The 25145-nt window shown below is 43.8% G+C and overlaps 2 protein-coding genes across 2 annotated transcripts; both read left to right on the top strand.

Moving 5' to 3' along the window:
* The first annotated feature begins 6291 nt into the window (after positions 1 to 6291).
* Positions 6292 to 13734, top strand: SRD5A3 (steroid 5 alpha-reductase 3). The gene is given in 6 exon segments (XM_058025123.1): positions 6292 to 6561; positions 6564 to 6889; positions 9898 to 10049; positions 10440 to 10634; positions 11806 to 11928; positions 12378 to 13734. Coding segments are annotated over 6 exon segments (1326 nt in total). The 3' UTR covers positions 12638 to 13734.
* A 1119-nt stretch (positions 13735 to 14853) lies between these two features.
* Positions 14854 to 24777, top strand: TMEM165 (transmembrane protein 165). Its single transcript, XM_058024398.1, has 6 exons — positions 14854 to 15018; positions 16599 to 16824; positions 19381 to 19556; positions 20211 to 20393; positions 22500 to 22605; positions 23877 to 24777. Exons 1-6 carry the CDS (start codon positions 14854 to 14856, stop codon positions 23951 to 23953), a joined length of 933 nt encoding a protein of 310 aa, XP_057880381.1. The 3' UTR covers positions 23954 to 24777.
* The last annotated feature ends 368 nt before the right edge of the window (positions 24778 to 25145 follow it).

Below are 25145 nucleotides of genomic sequence, written 5' to 3'. Positions count from 1 at the left end.
GTCCATGACAAATGTGGGTCCTGCTCCTGTTCACGATTTCATGTATAGACTGGAACATCTGCCACCCCAGAGAACAGGACCTATGTCCTAAAATTCCTTCTGTTTCTGTGATTATGTTTACTAAACAGGTACCAACATTAAAATAGTTTTCATTCAGAGTCCCAGAGGGTGTAGGAAAAGTCCACTAATGGCATCCATGTCCCTGGAGTGTATAAAGCAGCATAGAAATGGTGTTTCCTTGAGGGAAATTTGATTCTTCCCAATTGTGAGATGTAAATGTTGTTATTACTTTTCTCATTGTCTGGCTAGTCTATTTAGAGCTTTCCTTCTTCAGCTGATATCCCTGAGACAGCTAACTGCCCTCCATTACTTTTATCAGCCTTGCTCTTTCTCCTTTGGCAGGCAGTTAGTGTCTGAACTCTCACACCTTGTATTTGAGTCTGAAAGTTTCAAAAAGGATCTCAGAGAGAAACTTTTACTTTTGAACCCATGCCTGAATGCAATCCATCTACTCCAGGAAAATTCTGATCATTCTGCAAGCAAATATATTCTGGCAGATTTCTAAATAAATATAAAATATACAGAAGACAGAGACAGGTATGTCCTTTGAGGGTTTTTGTACAGAGTCAGATAATAATTTGCTACTCTTAGGGCCTGAATTCTGCCCCTGCCATGCCCTGTGATTGTAGCACGGACCAGTGCCCTTTCACGAAGAAATTATTAAGGACTCATTCCTGAGAGTTTTAACTTATCTCCCCTGCTCTCATTTTAACCATAACTTACTTATAATCTTAACTAAAGGTGTATTTACTTTTCATTAAGCTATATTGAAAATCAAAATAATTCAAGTGATAATTATGAGCTTTAGGTAGTTTTCTCCCTCACAAACTTCCTTAGATAATGATAGTTTCTCAAAAATCCAAATGCCAGCTCATATAGCAAACAGCTTGCCCAGACTTAGCCTTCACAGCACATTACCAATCTGAGATCAATACCATATCATAAAGCTACTTTTATTACCAGGGTGAAACTCCAAACTGTCTCAGATTCTAAGTTGACTACATTGGCAAGATACTGGCTAGCTGTGTTTGCTGAAAACTCAGCAAATAATATAGCTGAATGGTGAATAAATCATGTATCTTAGTATCATGGCTCTCAGACACGTGGAAGTCACACCTTGAAGTCTATGGATTCCTGTGCATGAATTATGAATGAAGATCTATGCAAATATAACAGTGTTTATAACAGGGTTTATCCCAGAAGCATGGCACCAATCCTGAACAGGAGCTCTCAACTTATCAGAGACTGACTCCTGCTTTCTATCAGCCAGTGGAAACTCTCGCATTTTATAATTTGAAAGTCAAGGGCACATATTCATCCCTTGAATGGGAGGAAGTGCATTTCAGTGTAAGTTTCCCACATTTCTAGGTGTGCTTTTTTTGTGCTCTGTGATTTATGTTTTCTTGGCCACAGCATCTCTGTATATTCTGCCAGTGATCAAAACCAGTAGACACAGACTGGCATTTTAAACTTCAAAATGCAGCAATCTGATGGCTTTCTTGGTTTACCTGCCCACAAATTACAGAGATGTATGGCTTCAGCCCATTGTGTTGATTAGTTGAATCAAAGAATGTTTTGACAGCTAAGGTTTCTAGACCCACTAGTACCAACCAACTAAATACAGATCATTATATCCTATAAACAAGTGTCTAGATTTTAAAATCCTCACCTGTACTGGCTTTAAGCATTTTGATACAAGTCTAAAAGACAGTGGCCTGTAATTCTACTTTCAGGGTTGTCTTTGTGCTAAATTCACATTTAATCCTGTCTCAGAGATTACCAAGAAACCTAAGTCTAGCTATTTTGCTCACAATGTTTTTGAGCTTCATTAGCAAACAAAAATATTTGTTGGAAAGAAAAGTCTGAACAAAACTACCAGCAAAAAGTATCTGAGTAACTGAGTCATTTCCCTATTCTCCCTTATAAATAATAAAAAAAAACCACTATAATATAGATGGATAACTCTAGTAAGTCTGGAGTTGCAGTGAAATCTGCTGTGGACTGGCCAGTAAATGATGCTGATTTTTGCTCCTCATGCAGACAAATTCCTTTGAATAATATGATTCAAAGTTGAAAATCTCCAAAGCAGAGCTTTGCTGTCCCACACCCTACAAGTATTTAATGAAGCTCTATCAGACATTACGGTCCACAGTGGCCCACACAAGTCCAGCTTTGTGACACAGAAATTTGTCACAGCTCTTGTCTGACCTCTCCAGCTTTTCCTATATGGTTCAGCCCAGCCTTGATCCTCTTTCTCCGCTTTTGCACACCATCTTTCCAGGCTTTCTCTCCATTCTCCATATACTAAAACCTAGTAAGTTTTGTTACAAGTGATGTCTCACAGAAGCCTATAAACTGTCTGGGTAGGTCTCCTTTAACAGGCAGGAAACACAAAGAAGTTCACTTACAGTTAACTCTCTTGCATGACCTGGACTTTTGGGAAAAAGTAATTTTTTTAACTTAGTGAAAACCTCTTTGTATGACACTCATCAACTCTAGATCCAGGAGCAGAAATAATTTATGCCAACTTTTATTCTGGATCCTCTGAGATTCTCTTTCCCTCAAGCAGATCTTCAGCAGGGAGGACAATACAGCTCAACAGCTGATACATCTATGCTCAGGAAGAAAAAAATTGGCACTCTGGAGATACCTGTCTCCATCAGTTATACCAGGAACCCATGCAAATAGTTTCATCTATTTACCTAATTTTCAGATTCATAAAGTTAGGTGAGTGGAACTCCACCTCTCGAGACAGGGCTGAGAACAAGTATTTGCCACAGAAAGCCAACAAGCAAACACAAACGTCGGGAATTGTCGAAGCTCAAAGCCTACAAAGGCAAAAATCAGCTGTTGCAGACAGCTAACGCGAGCAGAGGCTGCGAGGTGGGAGCCCCGCAGCGCTGCTGTTGGGAGGATGCTGTGAGGATGCCGTGAGGATGCCGTGAGGATGCTGGAGGGATGCTCGGGGCACTGCAGGCAGCAGAGCCGGAGCCCAGCGCAGGGCAGGCGGGTTTCGGGAACCGAAGAGTGCTGGTGCCACCTAGAGGGAGTTACTCGCCTGAAAATGGGGAAATCCGCACCGCACATGGTGTCACACCATCAGCCGCAATTGCACAGCACTGGGGAAAAAACGCTAGGAAGAAGGGCTCTCTCTTACTGCTGTGCAAACTATTTACACAATAGGAGCAGTAGCAGCGTAGAACTTTCATCTTTATGTCAGTTTAGCTTGAAATTATAAATGCAGACAGTATATTTAAGACAACTATCTACTGATTCCTCTTCACTTCAAACAATTTCCCAGCCACACAGCTGTACTCCTTCCCTTCTTCCTGCAATTATCTGAACTCTGAGGAAATAGCCAACAAGCTGACCACACTGGAGGTTGGATCCCACCTTCCTGTAGCAACAGCCATGGTTGGAGCCAGCTAGCATGGAGGGTGCCTTGGGTGTCCAGGAAGCACTGACTATGTGCTCAAGAAAGCATCAGGGATGCAACTCCACAGCCCTCTGCAGAACACCAGCTTTTCCAAATGATCCATCTGGAGCCTAGCATCTCCCTCTGTAACTTAAATTTGCTCTGCATTATGGCAGGAAAAGGGCCAGCACCCACAAGCAAAGGAAGGATTCAAGCACAAACATAAATCGTTGTAATTCTTTCATCATTGAATCTGCCACCCACACCTGTAGGTTTTCCCATTATTACAGCAGTGACAATAACTTGCAGGGACACTGTGGAGCTGGGGGAAGTGTTGCTAACCTTTCACAGTAGGTTAAAGTAATTTCTGAGTAAGTGTTGACCAAAACATTGTACCAGAGCACTTTCCTTTAAGCTTCTGCACATGATCACTGCCATGGGTTAGTCCATGGACACAGCATTTATGCTGTGGCTTTTATTTGCCCTAGAGGAAATCCCACGTGGCATCCGTGCTGAAGGTGATTGTTAAGATATTAAAAGAGACCTGTTCTACCTGTTACAGCTGCAGTTTTCTCAAACACTAATTCTCTCCCTTCCCACATTTGTGACCTGGTAGAGTGCAGAACAAGTGTGAGGCCATGCCTACTAAACGCTCTTTGTCTGGCTTTGCTGCTCGTAACACTGCAGGCAATACACCACAGCTACCAACACAGCTTGCCATGTGGAAATAGTGCCTCATACACTTGTACTCACACCTAGAAGATTCCTGGTCTTCATTCCTTAAAGCTTAGCTCATGAAAGAGGTATTTGATATTAAATATTTGGTAGTTCACTGACCTCCATGAGAGCTGTACCTCCAAGGAGCTGGGTCAGATAAATTTGGAAGATTATTGAAGTGCCAAAAAGTTGAGTACGTGTCACCCTAAATGGCGAGATGCACTGCATGTCTTTGGGTATGTGGGACTGTCCTGCTGGAGCCCTGCTGTCATACACCAGATTATTCCCCAGCAGCACACCTGCAGGCACTCTGGCTTCACTGTCTCATGGGGGCACTGTAACAGCCACATTCCTTGTCCTTCTCTGTACAAACATCCCCAAAGCCCAAACTCCACAGAAAAATGTATCTGGAGTGCCATGGAAGACACTCCAGACACACATGGATCCACTCAGACTGTTGCAGAGCCATGCCATACACCCAGCTAGGAGTCTTTAGGCCATGATTTCATGAAAATAGCAACTGCGCTGGCCAACAAAATTGTTGAGCAAAGCTATTTCAAGTTTTCGAAGGTTGCTGCTCAGACAAGGAAGGACTTGCTTTATAGGCCAGACCATTGCTGCCCCTTGTCTTATCTGTCTTGTGGAAGCTGTAAAAGGAGCAGACTGCAGAGACAAGGCTGTGACATGTCCCCTTTTTGTTTCAGAAAGAAAATGAGGCTGAAAAGAAAGAGGTACATCTGCTGTGTTTCAGAGAGACACACTGCAAGAGTGGGGTAGACAATGTCCAGCTGAGGGGAATGTGCAGAACAGGAGCACAGGGTGGTGCCTTAAGTCAGGACCTGCAGAAGGACATTGCAGCTGTGACCTGCAGGCTGTCACAGGCAGCTCCTGAGCCATCACTGCTTGCACAGCAGGCATGGCTGCCCCCTGCTTACACATGCCTTGCTCTGCTGGGGCCAGTCACCTCAGCAGCCCTCTGGAAATGTGGCTGTGTAGAACTTCGAGATAAGCATGGCAAGGCAGCTGCTGGCTGAGCTCCCCAGCTGCAGGGCTGGGATGCAGGAATGGTGACACTCCTACCTCCTGCCCAGCACAGCCTGGGCATGCTCTCCTTCCCCGTGCTCTCACCAGCTGGGGAATTACCCGCATACAGCCAGCTCCTTCCTCTCACTCCCCAAAGATTTACACCCACCTGGCTGATATATTCATCCCCTGCTAATTACCAAAACCATTTGGCCATGAAATCCTTGAACCAGATTTAGGATTCAGTTATACAGAATTTACAAGAGAATTAGACTGAGCACCAAGCATTGTCATAAATGATATCGAATTAAACATATTTATTATAACCTGTCATGCAGATAGAACCAGAGAGCTACCAACACATTTTAGCAGGAAATGTGAACTTCAATTATTTTTTCCCAAAGCAATGTTACTGACGTCATGGGTGCTTCAGCAGTGCATGCGCTGCTTTGAAGGATTCACTGATAGGATTGATTAAAGTAGTCATATCTCAAAATAATCTAGGCAGGATTTATACCTCTGCTTAGTAAAAGTACATTGGTAAAATATAAAATGTGCACCTCAATGTCCTTTTACTGAAGGACCCAGAAATTAACCCAGCACTCAAGGTGCAGCCTCACCAGTGCTGAGCACAGGGGGACAATCCCTGCCCTGCTCCTGCTGGCCACACTATTGCTGACACAGGCCAGGGTGCCATTGGCCTGCTTGGCCACCTGGGCACATCTGGCTCATGTTCAGCCCCTGTCACCAGCACCCCCAGGTCCTTTTCTGCTGGGCAGCTTTGCAGACACTCTTCCCCCAGCCTGTAGCACTGCACGGGGTTGTTGTGACCCAGGTGCTGGACCCAACACTTGCCTTGTTGAACCTCACACTACTGTTCTTAGCCCATGGATCCAGCCTGTCCAGATCCCTCTGCAGAGCCTTCCTGCCCTCCAGCAAATCAACTCTATCACCCATTTCGCGTTATCCATGAATTTACTGGGGGTACACCCGACTCCCTCATACAGATCAACAATAATGATATTAAACAGCATTGTGCTCAATACTGAGCCTTGGGGGGCACCCCTGTCAGCTGGATGCAGCACCATACACCACCACTCTCTGGGCCCGCCCACCCAGCCAGTACCAGCGAAGGGTACAGCTGTCCAAGCCGCGGGCTGCCAGCTTTTCCAGCAGACTACGGCGGGGAACGCCGTCCAAGGCTGTCAGACAACACGGCCCGGCGCTGCTCTGGGCGCGGGGGCAGGCACAGCGGGCAGTGCCCAGGCTCCGCAGCGCCGCGCGGGCTCCGGGGACCCCGCTTTTCCCGAGAACGGGAAGCGGAAGGGACAGCGCCGCCGTCGGGGCGGGGCGGGGCGGAGCGGGGCGGAACGGGCCGGGGCAGGGGCAGGGGCCGGGGCAGGGGCCGGGCCGGGTCGGGGCGGAGCGGAGCGGGTCCGGGGCGATGCTGGCGGCGCTGGCCGCCACCTGGTCCCTGCTGGCCGCCGCCTGGTCCCTGCTGGCCGCCGCCTTCCTGGCAGCGCTGCTGCTGCTCCGGCGGGCCCCGGCGCCGCGGCCCGGCCGCGCTGGCCTGGTGATCGCCGGCCTCTTCCAGGACCTCATTCGCTACGGGAAGACGAAGCGCGGGTGCGGGCAGCTCCCGGGCTGGCTGCAGCTCCTGCAGGTGCCCAAGAGGTGAGGCCCGTCCTGCCGCCGTGGCGGCGCGCAGCGATGGCCGCGTCTCGGGTACCGGGTGTGTATCTCGGGTACCGGGTCCGTGTCTCGGGTACCGGGTGTGTATCTCGGGTACCGGGTCCGTGTCTCGGGTACCGGGTGTGTATCTCGGGTACCGGGTGTGTATCTCGGGTACCGGGTCCGTGTCTGGGGTACTGCAGCCGGAGGTCGCGGCAGTGAACAAGCAGCACACGCCGAGAGCACGGCGGGGTTTGATAGAGTTGGGCTCAGCTTTGTTGCGAAGTGTTACTCTGGTTCTGCAGATGGGGAACCGAGGAGCATAGAGACTGCGAGCGGTCATACAGAATCCGTGTGCTCCACATCGGAACAAAAACCGAATCCCTTGAATCCCAGTCGCATGCCAGGTCTCCAAAACAAATCTCCCTGCAAGACTCAGGTCAGGCACCTGGGAACGTGAAATCCTGAGTAATTGTGACTCTACAAATATGCTGCAGGTTGATTGTCTTACACCAGTTTGCAGTCATTGCCTTCTCCCTTCAAGGTTTCTTTTTGAAATGTGGCCAATACCAGCATGGCAGCACAACAATCTAGAGCTTGCATGAACAGTCTCTGATAAGGCAAAAGAACCACTGCATTATCCAAACCCACCTTAACAGATGTTTGATGAAATGAAATTAAGTATATGTATATGTTTAGATGTGTAATTAAATTAATTAAATTAAATAGATGTTTAGTGAAATCATGGAAGGAGGCAGTCGCCCCTCCACCCCCCTTTACAGCTTTTTATATGGTTTTATATGTTATGGGATTTCTTATTTTTTAATCAGCTGAGATTCATGACTAGAACTAGTCTTTGACTTGAACGTAGGCCAGACAGGATCTTGCAAGGCCAGCAGGACAGGACTGGGAGGCTACTTAGCCTGAAGATCTGATCTCCCCTATTGTAACAATCTCTGACACATTTTGTCTACAAAGCTTTCAAATGAAAAGGTAAAAAACGTTTGTGACCCAGCAAGTTATTCATGGAAAGGTTGTAATCTCGGTTATCAGGCTTCATGACACAGAATATACCCAGAGATGTGTTTAAAATGTGCAGTACCCTGAGTGAAAATAAGGATTCATAAAGACTTTGTCCTAATCACTATGTACTGCAGCTTCTTGTCTGAGTTGACCTTTCTCCAACAAAAGTTTCCCAACACCCCTGCTTAGGGAGATTGGTGTCTGAAGAATGTGCTTTTTCAGGGAATTGTCCTCAATTTCTCAATATGTGCAAAGCAATTCTGTTAGTTAATCATAATAATGACAGTGAATCCCTAACACTTCTACCCGAAGGAATAGAGAATATCTTGAAGGTAGCCATCGAGGTGTTATCTATTCTTTTCAACTGTGTCTTGTTTCCAGACAAGCATTGTGTTTTCACCAGCCTGGGCTTGTTTTTAACTTTGCCATTCTGTCTTGTAAAATGTTGTGTTGCATTTCAGGTTGGTTTGGCAAACAGTGAAAATTCCTCTCGTTGAGGAGGGATGGCACGTGTACTTGCTGCAGTGCTGGTTTGATGTGTAGGTCAGATACACCCCCACTGTAATTGGGATTGCTGAAAGCTCGAAGGGTGTGTCTCTTTTAAATTGCCAGGGCTTGTTTGTGTGCTGGTGGCAAAAATCAATGTGTGGAGAAAGTTTCCTGGCAAGTGACAAGATATGAGTCAACTGAGTAATAGGACTTCAGGGAAAGAGCTTGAAACTTGGAGGTGATGGTGTGTTTTTATCAATGTACAAATTCTGTTTGTCTTAGAAAGTGAGGGAGGGGGCTTAAATTTTAGTTCTGCTGTTGTGAATCGGCAGAGAGAATGTTGCAGTTTCTGCTTGGTAGCAGAAGGAACTGAGGAGAAGTCATAATCTATAGGGAAAGGCAGCTGCCAATGGACAAGGTGCTCTGGAGCACGCAGGGATGCCGCTAGTGCTGTGATTCTGACTTGATCTCTTTTGTGCTCTTGAGAGATACCTGAGCTGCTCTGGGGAGGGTCACTGGTTTCTCTAAGCAGGGGCATTGTAGCCCTTCACTGCCCCAAGAGAAGAGTTTGTATGTTCAACAGAAATATGGTCTTCACTTGACTACACAGGTACAGCCTAGTTTTGTGCCTGTAGTTACATTGTCAAGTCAAGGCCATCAGCGTCTTCTCATGGGACTTATTTTATCTCTTTGCAGATGTTTCCAGAAGTCTTGATTTTTCTTCACTGCCAGAAGGACTTCTAATTTTAAAAGCAAAAGGAAATACTGGATCACCTAGTTTGAGCTGGATATTGTAAAGAGCTGTAGGCTGTTATCTCAGCCCAGTTACCTGCCTTGACTGTCATGTCTTGCATTTTGGTAATGCACAATATGCTTTTATACGTGCATTACGGGGTTGGGAGATTCTTTGTTTTCTTAAAAAAACAAATGCGTGGTCTTGCCTTGTAATCACCCAGCAGTGTTGATGGTCACTGCTTTTTTTCTATATGATTGTTGCAGACCTTGAATTTGCAGAAGGACAAGATGTTTTAATGTAGAGCAGGGCAATTACTTCTGGGTTTCTTTGATGAATTTTAACATGTCATGTAATGCACCCGCTGGAACTGAGAAAAGCGGGAGTGCTGTGAGGTGCAACAGTTTGGAAATAAGCAGAAAACTAATCTGAATGTGCCTTGAGTGGTGTAAATTATAAAGAAAATGTACATGACGGTCAGTTGTAAGCCTTGAGGAGTACTTTTGCAATGTGTGGATTACACTGTCTCCTCTTTAGTGCAGCTGTGCTTAGTAAGGTAAGCTAAGTTAGGATATTCCAGGCAGCATTTTACTGGGTTAAAATGTGGTTATTCATGCTTGATACCTCTGAAGTCCTGAGTTTTCTACTTGGACATTTGATGTGGGCACCAAAATGGAATGTACTCCCCATCAGACAAGCATGTCCTGCAGCTACATTTCCAAGGAATTATGAGAACATTAATGAAAACCCTTTTTTGTTCCCACAGGTGGTTTACTCACTTTTATGTGGTTTCTGTGCTCTGGAATGGTTTCCTGCTGATCTCTCTTTTCCGAGCTGAGTTCCTTGGAGAGTCACTCCCATCATGGATTCAGGACATGCACCATGCTCTTGGCAGAGATTCTCAGAGCAAGGACACAGGCAAGTATTCCAGAAATTATAATGTAGCCATATAAATAAAAAACTTGGATATGGAATTTGTATCCAAGTACTACTTCATTGGTTGCTTTTCAGCTATGCTCCAAATTACTTTCCTGGTACACCAAGTGCCTTTGTCATTATTGAAGATAGAAATATTTATGGATATGCTGGCTTTCAGCAATCCTTTTAACAGAAAACGCCATTAGCACCTCCTGGAAGAAATCTTGCTCTGATCAGCAGTGCCTCACCTGTACAAATATTTTTCCCAGTTAATTTAAAATGAGGGTAAAATTCCGCTGTGGGAAGAGGGAACATCAGTCTTTTTTAAGCACTGTCAGGGTTAAATTATTCCTGTCTGTTTCAAAGTTGCTGGTTTTTGTCTGTAAGCAGATAGTGAGCACTTCTCTGCGCTCCTCGTTCTCTTGCTCCTTTGGCTGCATAGCTGTCGAAGGCTTGCAGAATGCCTCTGGACCAGCGTGTTTTCCAGTGGTGTCATTCATATCGTGCAGTACTGCTTTGGACTTGGTTACTACATTGCTGTTGGCTCAACTGTGCTGTGTCAAGTGCCTACTAATGTCAGGAATGGTAAGTGCCTGCTTAGTTATCATCAAAGATGCAGTTTTGCTCTCATTTGTTTCCATTGTGGCAAATGGTTTCATAGAGAGCTGCTTGTTTGAGAAATGTGTTAACTGATGAGACATAAAAGTACTTCCTGGCATAGTTCAAAGTAATTACATTTCAGTATATCATACAATCAGCCAGCATTATGCACAAACACAGGCAGGGACACACTTTCATGGTTAATTGCTGAAAGGATACAGATTGTACGCTTTGTGAAGGATAGTAATAGGTACCAGTTCTCAAATGCCACTACATAACTTCAGTGCTCAAACTAAAGAGGAGTTTTTTTTGTTATAATCTTTCCTACAAACTGAGTCTGCAAAGCTGTCTTGGTCACCTCCTTTTTTTTCCATGGAGAACTTGCCACTGCTCTGCCTTGACTCAGGCAGTGTCTTCTTTCCCTTGGTACTGCAATGTTTCCATTAATACATGAGAAAATTGTATTATATGACTTGTTTCTGCCAACACATTCCATTGGGTCTCACAACTGAGCTGCTAAATCCCCTGCACAGACAAACCATCAGCTGGCTGTAGCACTCCTCTTGTGATTAATTTTTGTGAGGCAGTCATTGCCAAGTTTGGTGAAGTTTTTAAGCATTTTGAACCACGTTGGGCAGGGGGTGGTGGGTACATGTGTGTGTACGTATGTGTATCACTGTGAGGGAGACAACTGTGTGCTTGCATGTTGACCTGAGCCATGACAACATGTTTAATTAGGATAATAATCGTTACAAACAGTGTTGAATATTGAGGTCTTAGGCTACCAATTATGTGTCGTTTCACATCACACTGTATTTCAAGCTGCTGGATTAATAACTAGGTATTTTATTAGAGAGCAGTCAAGGGAAATGACCTACTACCTGAGCACTCAAATGATACAGGGTTTCAAAGCCTCTTTCAAGGAATTAGAGGCTCACTACTAGAATTTTGTAAGACCGTAACATTTGAGAAAATGTTATATAGTGTTTTGAGATGTTATATATGTTATATATATATATATATTGTTTGAGATATTATATATGTTATATGTGTTATAACACTATATGTTTTAAACACTATATGTTATATAGTGTTTTGAGATGATGCTTGGGAAGTTACTTCATGGCCATATATTAATAAAACATGTTTCATTCAGGAAAAAAGCTTTCTGTGCAGATCTGCTGGTATCACATCATAGGAGTTATGGTGTACATTTGGGCCTCTCTTCACCAACACAGATGCCTTGCAATTCTAGCTAATCTTAGAAAAAGCAGATCAGGTAAGATGTTTCATTTCTGTCAAATATTTACCTAGGGTTTTGTTTTTTTTCTGGTTGTTTCAATAGGCTTCCGTATCTTCTAATACCTTAAAAACAAGCATTTCTCAGTTCCTGTAGTATGTAGAATAAATGAGGCTGTTTGGATGGCTGAAGTGGGGGGAGAGGGTGTGGTATGTCTGTATATATAGTTCTGAAAAACATAAAATGAAGCTAACAACTTAAGGATAGATGTGTTTCCATACTCTGTTTGCACAGCCAGAGGTGGCATCTTGTTTCATTAAGTGCAAAGCTGTCAGATCAGATGGAGGTGGATGACGATGAGTAATCAGCACATTGTTCTGTAATTGTGAGAAGATTATGATGATGAATAAGTATATTGTTCTGTAATTGTGAGAAGAAGAGTTTGTTTCATGCATCTTCCCAGTTAATTTCATTCTGTTTGCTTGCAGGAAAGGTTGTAAGTCTGAGCCACAGTGTACCTTTTGGAGACTGGTTTGAGAGCATCTCTTGCCCTCATTATTTTGCAGAGCTCCTCATATATGTTTCTATGGCCATCACACTTGGAATGCACAATGTGACATGGTGGTGTGTAGTGATGTATGTTCTTTTTAACCAGGCACTGGCTGCTATTTTGTGTCATGAGTTTTATCAGAAAAACTTCAGCTCATACCCAAAGGAACGAAAAGCATTTATACCGCTTGTTTTTTAGATAATTTTTTCTAAAGTATTTTCATGCAAACTGGGAATATAAGAGATTAATGGCTCATTAAAACCAAGGTAAAGTCACACACTTTCTCTAATTCTACCTCAAAAGCCCATAATTTTAATGATAATCTCATCCAAGTGACCAATTTCTGAGGAAATGTTAGGTCTCTGCATATCATGCAAGCTAATAAAGGTTTACTAAAGACCTTAATTCAAAGTGGAGAGATGCTAATTGTGTCTTTTCTCTTTTATAGTTATATCTTATGCATAAAACACTTGCTGTTGTGCAACAAGTCCAAATTCATATTTGTGAAAACTAATGGAAGGAGGGAATCATTTGAACTACTGTATTTTATGTCTTGACTAATATTTAAGCATATTTCTTTCCAAGTCTCTTTTCTTTGAATCACTTCAGAGGGAGGCAAATTGTGTATCTTTCTGTGCTTCTCTGGTGACAGTGAAAACCAGCCACTGCTTTACAACTGGAAGCACAAAATGCAATGGAGAAAGCTGTGGTGGAGGAGTGACTCATGCTCAGCAATGGAGATAAACAGACCCATTTGCTGCATTATCTCTTCTGCACCAAAGTGGTTTTGTTCATTGATGAAGACTGCTTTGTCCCTAAACTGGGAAAATAGTGGAAGGTCCTCTGACTAAAAAGACAGTAGAAGAAAAATTGCAGAAAATTAATGTTCTTTGTTGTGGTTCTGTTGTCTTTATAGTCGGTTTTTGGAATCCCTTGTGTGTTAGGGGGGACAGCTGTGCAGGATGACCATAACCACAACTACACTGGTTTCTAAACAGATATAATGAACTGCCAGGGCAGAGCACACACAGAAGACAGTACCTAACAAACATTACAAAGAAATTCTTTACTGGGGAGATAATGTAACTTAGCACAGGGACTTCTTTTGCACTTAACTATTGAATATTTTGATCCTTCTCATGACACTGGTGTGAATGATCCCTTTGTGTGATGAACTGATATGGGTGCTGGTGTTTCAGCATGTTGTCTACTTACATGCACACATTATTTTGTACATAAGAAGTATTTTTATACAATGAAGTATATCCTATCAATTAAAAGTTTATTATACTGTTTCTATTTTGAATGGTTTTTCAAAATTGAGCTTATGTATTTGAAAAACATGAGCAATAGCTTTATTGCTCCTCAGGAAGCACATTCCTGTCCTTGCTCTGTGGAGAGCATTGGGGCACACAGCTCACCTGGGAGAGCATCACCTGGAGTGCTGTGTTGGGTTCTGGGCTCCTCAGTTCAGGAGAGACATGGAGTTCCTGGAGCAGGTCCAGCAAGGGCAACAGAGATGGTTATGGGATTGGAGCATCTCTCTTACACAAGGAAAGGTGGAGGAAGCTGGGCCTGTTCATCCTCAAGAAGAGACTGAGAGGGGAACTCATCAATGTCAGCAAGTATCTAGAGGTGGGCGTGGTGCCAAGAGGATCGATTCAGGCTCCCCTTGGTGGTGCCAACCAACGAGACAGGAGGCAATGGGCAGAAACTGATACACATGCAGTTCCACCTGAATATGAGGAAGACGTTCTTTTCTGTGCAGGTGACTGAGCACTGGAACAGATTTCCTAGAGAGGCTGTGGAGTCTCCCTCACTGGAGCTATTCAGAACACAGCCCTGGGCCATGTACTCCGGGCTGGCCGTGCCTGAGCAGGGGCTCGGATGGGATGGCCGCTGTTGTCGCTGCCAGCCCGACCCGCTCTGTGATTCCTTGCTCGGGCCCTGCTGGGCTCACGCAAACACGAAGCGCTGCTGCGCACTTGGCCAACAACGAAACCGAGACGTGTCCGGGCCGTTCCTATGCGGATTTTTCTGCCGCCTCACGCAGCCGCTGCCCGTCCCTGCCGCTGCGCCCTTTCCCTGCCCGCAGGCAACCCCGAACGGGGAAGGGACACGCTTGGACTCGCCCGCTCCGCGGGAACGCAGCGCAGCCACCTTTGCCCGTTGCTTCGCCACGCCGGGAGCCGAAGGAGGGAGGGGGTGCCGACCCTCGCCCGGTCACCCCGGCACACGGCGGCGGGCGCAGCCCCCCGGCACACGGGGGCGGGCCCGGCAGCGCGGCGGGGCGGGCCGTCCGTGCGCGGCAGGAAGCGGGCGCGGGCGGGGCGGCGGCGGGGCCGCGGCGCGGGCGGTGACGCGGCGCCCTCAACCGGGGCTCGCGCCGCCCCCCAGCTCCGCGCTCGGCCGCCATGGGGTCCCCGCCGCCGCTCCCGCGGGCCGCCGCGCTGCTGCTGGCGGCCGCGCTGCTGCTGGCGGCCCCGGCCCGGCTCCGCGCCACTCCCGAGGAAGAGCCCGGCAGGAAGAAGGAGCCGCCGCCACCGCCGGCGGCGCAGGGAGCGGAGCCGCGGGCTGAGGTGAGGCGGGGACGGGCCGCGCCGGCTGCCCGCGCTGTGCCCCCCGCGGCAGCGCTCGGCCGGCGCCGCGCTGCGCTTCCGGGGGCCGTCGGGCTCCGAAATTCCCCGCTTTTAGCAGAAAAAGAGGAGGGCTGGAGGGCCACCGCATCCTCCCCTTTTTCTGCTAAAAGAGGGACATCTGCGTCCGACATGGGAAAGTGGTCAGTGCTCCCTTGCCCCCGCAGAAGCAGCTGAAAGCAGGCTTTGTTGCTGCTCCAAAGCTGCTGGGTTTTTTCTCTCAACAATTAATATAAATTCCTTCGCGTTAAAACTTATTCAGCAGTGTTCTCGGTGAGGGGATTCTAGTTCCACTGATCACACAGAGGGATGGAAAAATTCCTGGCGTGTGGCTTGGTGTTGCACATGGAGCACGCCTGGTGTCACATACACAAACCAGAAAACACAGAGTGCTGCAAAAGGTGAAGGAACTCGGGGAAGTCACAGCGTGTCACACAGAGCGTGGGAGCTAAATATCAACAGCAGGAAACTTGGAGCACTGCTGGCAGCAAGTGGAATGCTGGGAAGCCGTCATGTCAGAGCAGGCTGCGGGCTGTCTCTGCTGGTGGATGTGCTGGAACAAGCTTTCTCAGCCATCCCTGGTCAGGGATGTGAACATGGAGATCTTGGGCCTTGTGTTTGATCACAGATACCTTACTGTGTGTAGAATAAACACTTCGGCGAGTGAGTGGGAACTGGAGTGTGCTGGTCTGGTTTCAACACTGGAGAGCCTTAAAGTTAGTTTTCAGCAAACACAGAGCAAGTGCAGAAGAAGCTGATGGAAACTGGTATAAAATTTGGCTTGGGCTCAATCAGTAAAAGTGTATGCTAGGTAATGGGAATAAATTCTTTCATGTGAGATGGGTTAGGCACTGGTACTGGGTGCCCCATCCTTGGAAGTGTTCAAGGCCTGGGTGGATGGAGTTCTGAGCAATCTGGTCTAGTGAAAAATGTTGCTGCCCATTGCAGGGGTATTAAAACCAGATGATTGCTAAGGTTCCGTCCAACCCAACCCATTCTATGAATCTATGAAATTTTAATGCGTCTGAGATGCAGGGATTTTGCAAGGGAAGGAAATTATCCTGACCATTTTTGAATGGGCTTCTTTTTTTTCCTAAGGTATCATAGTCACCCAGTTTTATTTTGAAGCACTTACTAATATTTCTATCAGAAAGCTGTTCATGGTTGAGGTCATAAAATGGGTAGGGATTTTCAAGACAGCAATACTGCACCTGAGCTGACCATGTTTTGTTGTAATGGTGGTTCTCATGTTCCGGTAATAGCATGCACAGTGCAGTAATGTTTTAATAATCAGCAGGATCTTCTTGCCAAGTGCCTAACTGGCAATTTGAGGTGGGTGGCAGCCAGGAACTAGTTAATGGTCATTAATGAACATGAGAGGTGTATCTGCTTAAAATGTCACTCTACACAGGGTGCTGTGACAGGAGAAGTACAAGGCTTTGTATTTCTGTGTACCAAGATCTCAAGCCTAATTGACAAGTGTTTAGGATTTGTTTTGTCTTTCTCTCCCCCCCTTCTTACAGAAAGGCTCCTCGCTGGTTGCTCCAGTCCACGTTGTCAGTGAAGAGTCAGCTGACAAGACCAACCTGGGCTTTATTCATGCCTTCGTGGCTGCTATCTCGGTCATCATCGTGTCAGAGCTGGGGGACAAGACCTTCTTCATCGCGGCCATCATGGCCATGCGCTACAACCGCCTGACCGTGCTGGCCGGAGCCATGCTTGCCCTGGGACTCATGACGTGTTTGTCAGGTCAGCACGCTGCTCCTTCTGCTTTGTTTTATCTCTTAAGGAAGTGATGGGTATGTGTTTATCCAAAAACCTTAAGTGGAATGCAGATAGTACATACACACAGTTTTCTGTTTGGAGGAGAGTGTGAAGCTTTTCATGTGGAGCGTGGCATCTCAGATGGAGTATTTAGGCTCTTCCCTCTAATAAAGTCTTTGTGTTCCCTAGGCTTCAGCTGGTGTTTAAGGAAGGGGAATGAGATGGAGAGCCTAAGCACTTCCTTTGATTTTTGGACTGTTTTTTTTTTGTTTTAGGTTTTGTTTGGTTTTTGGGGTTTTTTTGGTTTGTTTTTTTTTTTTTTTGGCTTTTTTGGTTTTGGTTTTTTTTTTTTTTGTTTTTGTTTTTTGTTTTTTGTTTTTTGGTTTGGTTTTTTTTTTTTTTTTTTTTTTTTGTTTTGTTTTTGTTTTTTTTTTTTTTTTCTTTTTTGCTCCTGTTAAATTAGTGTGCCTAAAGGGAATGTGGGAGTGGCTTGAGCTTTTCCTCCTAAGGCAAAAGATTCTTTATACGATGACACATTTTCCTCATCTGACTTGTATTCCTGCACACAGAGCTGTTTGGATGTGTGCTGGGAGCTGTGTAAGTGGAATATGGAGGGGCAGGAGTGGAAAGTAAGGTGTCAGGGGGCACTTGAGGAACCTGTAGCCATGGGCACTCAGGTAGCTGTTAAAATGGAGCAGCTTCAGGTAGACCAGGTGCAGCGCAGAGTTTGTCTGTGTGCCCATTTCTAACCATGCCCATTTCAGAAATCCTTGAAATAGTGATGATTGGTTTCTACACGCTGGAGACAGCCAGTTCTCTGGCACAGGCTGCTTGGCAAGTGTTTCTGTGAATGGTTTTTGGGTGTGTAGCTGTTGCTGTGTACACACACTGCTGCAACTGTTGCAGCTTTAGTTAGAGCAGTTCCCACTTGCATTGTGTGTAATTTCTCCTGCCCATTATGGCTCTCTTTTTCTATACAAATTTCTTCAAATCTTTCTTAATGCTTTCTTATAAAAGCTCCCTTTTCTGCTTTTATCCCCCAGTTTAGAGGTTCCCAATTATTTATTCCCTTTTCAGAAAGGAATTTGTTTTGTTGTTTGGTTCTTCCTCCCCCACAACCTTTCCTTCTCCTATCTCTTGCCCTTCTTTTATGCAAACTGAGTTTGGAAATTCCTGAGTGGAGTTGCCCACCTTGCTTACATAAAGACATACTCACTTAAACTCTTTAGTTCCAAGTAATCTACTGGGGATATTTTTTCAAGCTGTGCTTGACAAAATAAACTGTCTTACAGTTCTGATTATTTCACTGTGTCTATGCTTATATATGTAAGAAATGCTAGGAAAAAGCCTTTTTGTCTAGCTTTCTTGCATTGTTTTACTGCAGTATTTTCAATCTTTTTAAAGAAGTTTAGTTTAACTCCTGGTTTATTTAACTTTGCAAATAGCACTGCTATTTATTTATGTATGTGCTGCGTTTATGAGTAATAAGGCTGATTAATTCTGGTCTCATTCTTACTTCTGGTAGTGGCAGTGCAGAATTATTTCTAGATCATGTAATAACTTCTGATTGCATTTTTCAGCTAAAAAGGTGTGTACAAAAAAGCACACAAAGCAAATATGCTTCCTTTTATCTAATTGCTTGTGGAATAAAGTAGCAGAAACACTTGTGAGTGTATGGTCCAAACAACCTTTAATATAAGGCGTGGACTTTTTATTTCTTCCTATTTATATAGGCCTTTTTCTGTCAAAAAATGCTACGTGGTGTTACTTTGTGAAAACTAAGTACTTTGTCCTGGATAGACATTTCTTATTTAAGAACTAGTTTAGGCTTAGTTTAATCACCCTCAATACCTCTAAAAGACATGCTGTGAAGGTTGCTTTTCAGTCTGTAAGAGGGATCTGCCTTTATATATAGGCAGAAAGATTTTATATATAAATAAAGATCAAAGTTGGTCACATTGTGTGTATGTGGGGAATATGAGGAACATATAGTAATGTGCACTTGGCAAAGGAAGACAGACATGGATACACCCAGCTGGATAATTTGTAGATATGCCTGGTAGATTTACCTCATTGAAAATTTTACTCTGACTTTATCTGATAAATGAAATGATTGGAAAGAGATGCTATCCAACATGTAAATGGAATTACCTGGGATACACTATGACTAATCTAACACAATTACAGATGGTAGTTTAATGGTGTGTATGGAGAAAGACAGGACTTCCACAGACCTTGATGGGAAAGATAATGTTGTTTGGACTGGCTCTCAGGAACAGCAGTGCCTCAGCTTTGGCTGGAGTGCATTGGCTGTGTCTTAGTGGACTTCAGTCTCTGGCATAACCAGTAATGGTTGGAGTTTCTAGCATGTTATCTTCCAAAAGCTTAGAAAATTATACAGAACTAATAAAAGATGCAATATTTATTTATCAGTGGATATTTGGATTGCTGACTTTGCTAGCAAGCATTTCTTAGATGTGGGAAAAACAATTATGATGCTCATGTTTATTTTTTTTAATGACACATTTGTTTTCTTTTCAGTTTTGTTTGGCTATGCCACCACGGTTATTCCTCGTGTGTACACATACTATGTGTCAACAGCACTGTTTGCAATCTTTGGCATCCGAATGCTTCGGGAAGGCTTGAAAATGAGTCCAGATGAAGGTCAGGAAGAGCTAGAGGAAGTTCAAGCAGAAATTAAAAAAAAAGATGAGGAAGTAAGTAATGAAATTGCTGTTGGTGACAGTTGGTGGAAGAATTACAGCTGTGAAGCTGCAGAGCAGCACTGTCATGTTTGGGGTGTTCAGCTGTGTCTGTGACTGATAAAGTGACACAGAAAATGTGTGGTAGATGGGATGGAAGTGGTTCCCTGAAGGCTTTTTCAGCAGGTGATTCCAGTCCTGTGGCAAGCCTGGCTTCTTAGGAGAGAAGGGACCTTCTGCTTAGTGTGGGTGTTTTTGATATGTTTTCAATGCATTGCTACCAGAGAGGACACCAGCAGCTTATTCTTGGATCTACTTTTATTTCTTCTAATGGTCAGACACTTTATTTGTAAGCAATACAAGACTGACAATAATCAAAGGTTAGAGCTGATTGCAGCTATATATATGTATATGTGTGTGTATATTTCCACTGATGTGGAGATGTACACATATACACAGTATGTGTGAATGTATGCACAGTATGTGTATATATAGCTTTTTTTTGTAATGGTGACTATAACTATGTTGATAGTGCAGCAGGGAGTGGCTAATAACATTCTAGAAACAAAATATCTAGCTTTATTGCTAAGTGTTTAATTTGGGTTGTTTGGATGACATTTTTAATTTTATGGTTATTTCTTGTTTTTTTTTTTCTCTTGACCTCCACAGCTTCAGAGAACTAAACTGTTAAATGGGCCAGGAGATGTGGAATCCGGGCCAAGCACCACTATACCTCAGAAGAAATGGCTACACTTTATTTCACCAATCTTTGTTCAAGCTTTTACTTTAACATTTTTAGCAGAATGGGGCGATCGTTCCCAATTAACAACCATAGTCTTGGCTGCCAGAGAGGTGAGTGCTGCAGAGTCCCTGCTGTTCTTCTGCCTTCTTTGGGTTGTCCACAGAGGGATAAGAAACAAAATGCTCTTGCGGGAGATATCAGATTCACACCTGCTGCCTTGATGTGCCCCACATGTTTTGTGTCAAGACCTGACAGGAAATGCACTGAAGCTCTGTGTAGTCTTAAAATTACTGTTCCATTATTGGGACTGCATTGGCATTTCTGGAAATAGCTGCTTTATGTCATGCAGCTGACATCAGTTGGGGTTTGTTACACTGTTGGGAGATGTTACAGAAGAGATGTTTCTTTGCTCTTTGTGGTCATTCAGTTTTAATTGGGTAACTTGAAAAATACTTCCATTCCATCAAGCTTTAAACTGTTAGAAAGATAACCTCCTCAGATACCTCTTGTTAAAATATGAGTTAATATGTTTAATATAGAAGGACAATAAATTCTAAACTGCTGGGCACTATGTAATGCTGTAAATTAAATTATATTAATTGTGGTGATTAGAGTGTATATAGCTGTATTACACTTAAAGGAAGATGAAGGCTTATAGTCAAGCTTTTAATAAACATAAGTAGCTTGCATATGCTCTTTCATGCATTGAGATAATTTACATTTTTTTCCCTAGGACTTATGCTTCTTTCAGGTGCACTTTGAGATGTTCCCTAGGGATAAATAGGGCTGTGTAAGGAGGCTGTAACCTGCAGGAACCTCTTGTCTCTGTTACAGTGTAGGGAAGATGTTTAGAGCTAACAGCAGGAGAGGATGATCTCATTGTTCTTGGAAAAAAAGGAAGCACTACAGCCTCTGCCCAATTTGCTAGGCAAGTTGCTTAAGCCCATCTTTTTACAGGGGATTGTTGCCTTCTGGTTTGCATTTCCTAAGTGTCCCCTTAGGAAGTGTCTGTCAGACTCCTTAGTCTGGTTTGTGAAGTGCTGAGCATTGTAGTTAAAACCTGTGGGCTGTACCTGTAGAATATGAAATGTTCATAAGAGTGCTACCAAACAAAAAAAGGATTGAAGGTCTTGATCCTGGCTTTCAGAATCAGTGAATAATTATGATGGAATGGGGGGATGAGATCCACCTTCTGCCAGTGAGGGCTGTATAGGTAATTGCTGGCTGTAGGGGTATCCAGGGATTCTGGGTCTTACTCCTGGGGGCCTCTTTGTTCTGCTGGCCCAGCCCTGCTTCTTCCTGCCCTTCCTGGTGCTTTCCACCTGACTGCTTGGTGCTTGCCACCTTTTCTCACTGGCTTGTGGTTTTGGTTCTTTTGGGCTAGTGAGTGTTGTCTTCAAACCATAGAATTTCTTAGACAGTTTTGCTGTTTGCCTCTTTGAGATTTTGTGCATTCTTTAGGGGATGGCAGCAGCTTTTTTTTTTTCCTTTTGGAAGTAAAAGTGTCACATAGAGATGAGCAGGGGACACATGCTGTCCTTAGCTGTGTAATTTCTAAAGGGATCTGAGAAACCTCTTTATGTACTGCGTTGTTCACACACTGAGGAGCTGCTGTTACTCCGTGATGTGAAAAGCTGTTGTTGACAGTAAATTATAAAATAATTTATTATCCTCTGGATTTCAGATCTTTCATGCTTATGCTTCCCCCTTTGGGTGATGGAGCAGGGCAGAGTGTGGAGCACAACTGAGAGAAGCAGGGCAGAGAACTTGGAATGTTGTAGCTGCTGAAAGCTTTCATTTGCAGTTCAAGGACTTATTTTGCTCTTGCTTTACAGATAGGTGGATGCTCTTCCAGCTGATGCATATTGTGTTTTTCAACAGCTACCACTTTCCCTCTAGAGGTTGCTTGTTGGTTTAACTACAGCAGAGCCATTTCTGGATCTATGATTACCAACCTAAAGATGCTGCATGGCTGAAACATGCTGTATGCGCCTGTCTTAGGCTGAGTTTAAGTCTGTCTGTCTCACCAGCTGATGTTCACTATCACCAGTCTTTAAGACAGTGCTGAGCAGCAGAGTAGAGGAATCACTAGACAGTATCCTCCATGCCTGGCAGTTTACAACCAGGGAATCAAAGCACTGCTCTGAGGTTGTTGTAGGACTAGTGGGTTTTCAATAGTGATTATTTATCCCTTTGTGCTTTTTTTTTCCCCTTAGGATCCCTATGGTGTGGCAGTAGGAGGAACAGTGGGACATTGCCTATGTACTGGTTTAGCAGTTATTGGAGGGAGAATGATAGCACAAAAAATTTCTGTTAGGACTGGTAAGTGAAAACTCACTCTAACAAAAAAAAATGTAATGCTGGTAATGTTTGTGGGGTAAAGAGCTGCATGCTTGGGAACAGTGTTTCTTGAAACTTTAGGAAAAACCATAAAAACTGGTGGTTTCTTTTGGGTTATTTGGGGATTTTTTTTGAGTCTTACATCCCACCTCATTTTACTTCACTATTGGCTACTTCTTTTAGGAGACCAGAGGAAGGAAATGTACTATTTTAAATGGTCAGTATTTATTGTTTGACAGTGGATAATAGAAATTCCTTTGCAGTTCTGAGTCTAGACTGTCATGTGAGCAAGAAAACTGCATCCTAATGACTTACACCAACCATTTAAAAGCCATAAAAACTCCTCTGTGTGGCATAAATGGGTTTTATCGTACCTGCTAATTGCAACAGGCAGGACCAGTAAGGTTACATTGGGTTGTATATTTTTCCTTAACTTAGGCAGCAATTTGCTTCCACTGTCAGTGCTATGATGTGGTGAGATTTCTTGCTCCCAAAAATAATCCTGTGAAGCTGTTTCCTATATGTGTTCATTCAGAATGTTTGTTCTGTAGTTGCAAGGTGGTAAAAAAACAGCTTCAGTGCTAAAAGTGAAACATGCATGCTGTTGTGTTTGTTTGCCAAGGAAATTGGTGACAAAATGCTAATCTAACAGTGGTTTCATATGCTCCAAGCACAGTGTGGATCTTGAGCCACAGAAATAGCCTTAGATTAAACCAAAGATCCTTCTAGGACACATTAGTTTGTTTGAAGAGTTGGGGAATATATGCAGTGGTGCTTTCCCAGAATTCTGTCCAAGCCTCTAGCAGATTGTGGCCATTGCAAGCAGTTAATGTTTTTTATACTTTTTCTTTCAATACAGGTGCCTAAAATGTGTTAAAAAATGCTAAATATATGTCAGTCACAATTGATGGCTTGCTCTGGCCATTATTGAGGCTATCCTGTCCTATTTTCTGCCATACAGCCAAATACTCAACAGCAGGTGCTAACCTAGTTTTATACTGGCTCAAGTAAGAGTAAAACAAAGTTTCCTTCTGTGGGCCAGAATATATCCTTGGAGATGCAGTTAGGCAGTGGGTTGGCATATGGGCATCCCAATACTGAGCTGGAGACAACATCCACTGCTTGTAGCATGAATTTCTAAGTAAGGTTATTTAGGAATCAGACATTTTTTTTAAAATAATGTCTGTAATGTGTCATGGAAGATCATTACTTTTTGACATCTAATTTCTTCTTGTTTTGTGTTTTCCTTTCAGTGACAATCATAGGAGGAATTGTCTTCTTAGCCTTTGCATTCTCTGCACTATTTATAAGTCCAGACTCTGGTTTTTAAAATTTTTCATTGCTGTAAAAGAACAAGGATTGGAAGCATCAAGCAGTTATTCTTGTGCATTCTTGTATATAATGTACAGAATTCTAGTTAAACAATGCTGAAGATGAGACACTGAACTTTTTATAGCAGATGATTCATGGGACTGATGCATTTATGGACAGCTTGTGCACTGGAGATCTGCTTATTGTCTGGTTTGTTTGTGCTGTGGTGCCTGCTCCCATGGTGGGATTTCAGTGGTTTTCTCACTTGCTGGACCTGGCTCAGCTGACTGCAAGGATCTACTCTGTGAAGCATTGAGAATTCCTCGTTTTTTTCCTCTACACACAGCCACCTTTCCTGTTTTTTCAAGAGCTGATTCTTCAGGCCTCTTGAAGCAGACTGTGTTAAGGAGAAAACTGCTGGCTCCACCTCCAAAGATGGTGGGTGATTCCATGGTGCGCCTGAGGCTGGATAATCTAAGCAACAAGAAACCTGAGAGCAGTTCCTACGCCATCCAGTGGCTGAGCCAACCAACAGAGAATGTTATAAACTTAATTTAGAGGGAAAACTTCTTAATCAGGGATTTTTATCAGGAAATTGATGTGGGGTGATTAACAACCTACTGTGTTCAATATGCAATCTGGCTGGAGCTAGTATTATTTGACTTTTTTATTTTTTTTTAATATTAAGGTATACAGAAAGTAATGAAGTGGTCCAACTTAACCATGTTCTATTCCCAGGAATGAGAAGTAATGGAATTCTTAGGTTTAGATGTATTCCTGATTTTTTCCTTTTAGGAATAGAAATGTAATCTGGAAGAATATTAATAAAACATAGTGTCTCAATGTGTTATTTTCAGTTTGGTTTTGATGGCTGCCATAATTCCTGCCACAAAGGTTTACCAGGTTTACTTCAGGTGAGGAAAGTTTACTAAATTTATTTTTGTTTCTGATAAATGCCAGCATTAGGAAGCCTTTAAAAATGTTGAGCACATGCATTTCTACAACTGGATTGTAGAAATGCATGCTTATCTCTGCTCTCCAATGATGATTTGGATTCTGAGCCTTTATATATAACCCACTAAGATCTGCCTTACAGCAGTCTTGGAAGATAGTAGCCATGGTTTCTAATATTATGAACCTGCCCTTTTGTGAAGCTGAAGTATACGAATGGGGCATTATAGATTTGACCATTCCATTTGTAGATCAGAAAC

The sequence above is a fragment of the Melospiza georgiana genome, chromosome 5 (assembly GCF_028018845.1).
Source record: "Melospiza georgiana isolate bMelGeo1 chromosome 5, bMelGeo1.pri, whole genome shotgun sequence".
Lineage (NCBI taxonomy): Eukaryota > Metazoa > Chordata > Aves > Passeriformes > Passerellidae > Melospiza > Melospiza georgiana.
Note: the sequence above shows the minus strand (reverse complement) of the source record. Positions and strands in the feature narration are given on the sequence as shown.

Bases quoted from the DNA above. Each gene is read 5' to 3' on its own strand.
- TMEM165 (XM_058024398.1), top strand. From the start codon at position 14,854: ATGGGGTCCCCGCCGCCGCTCCCGCGGGCCGCCGCGCTGCTGCTGGCG. The intron at 16,825-19,380 runs GTCAGCACGCTG...TTTTCTTTTCAG, and splicing joins ACTCATGACGTGTTTGTCAG to TTTTGTTTGGCTATGCCACC. The intron at 19,557-20,210 runs GTAAGTAATGAA...TGACCTCCACAG, and splicing joins TTAAAAAAAAAGATGAGGAA to CTTCAGAGAACTAAACTGTT.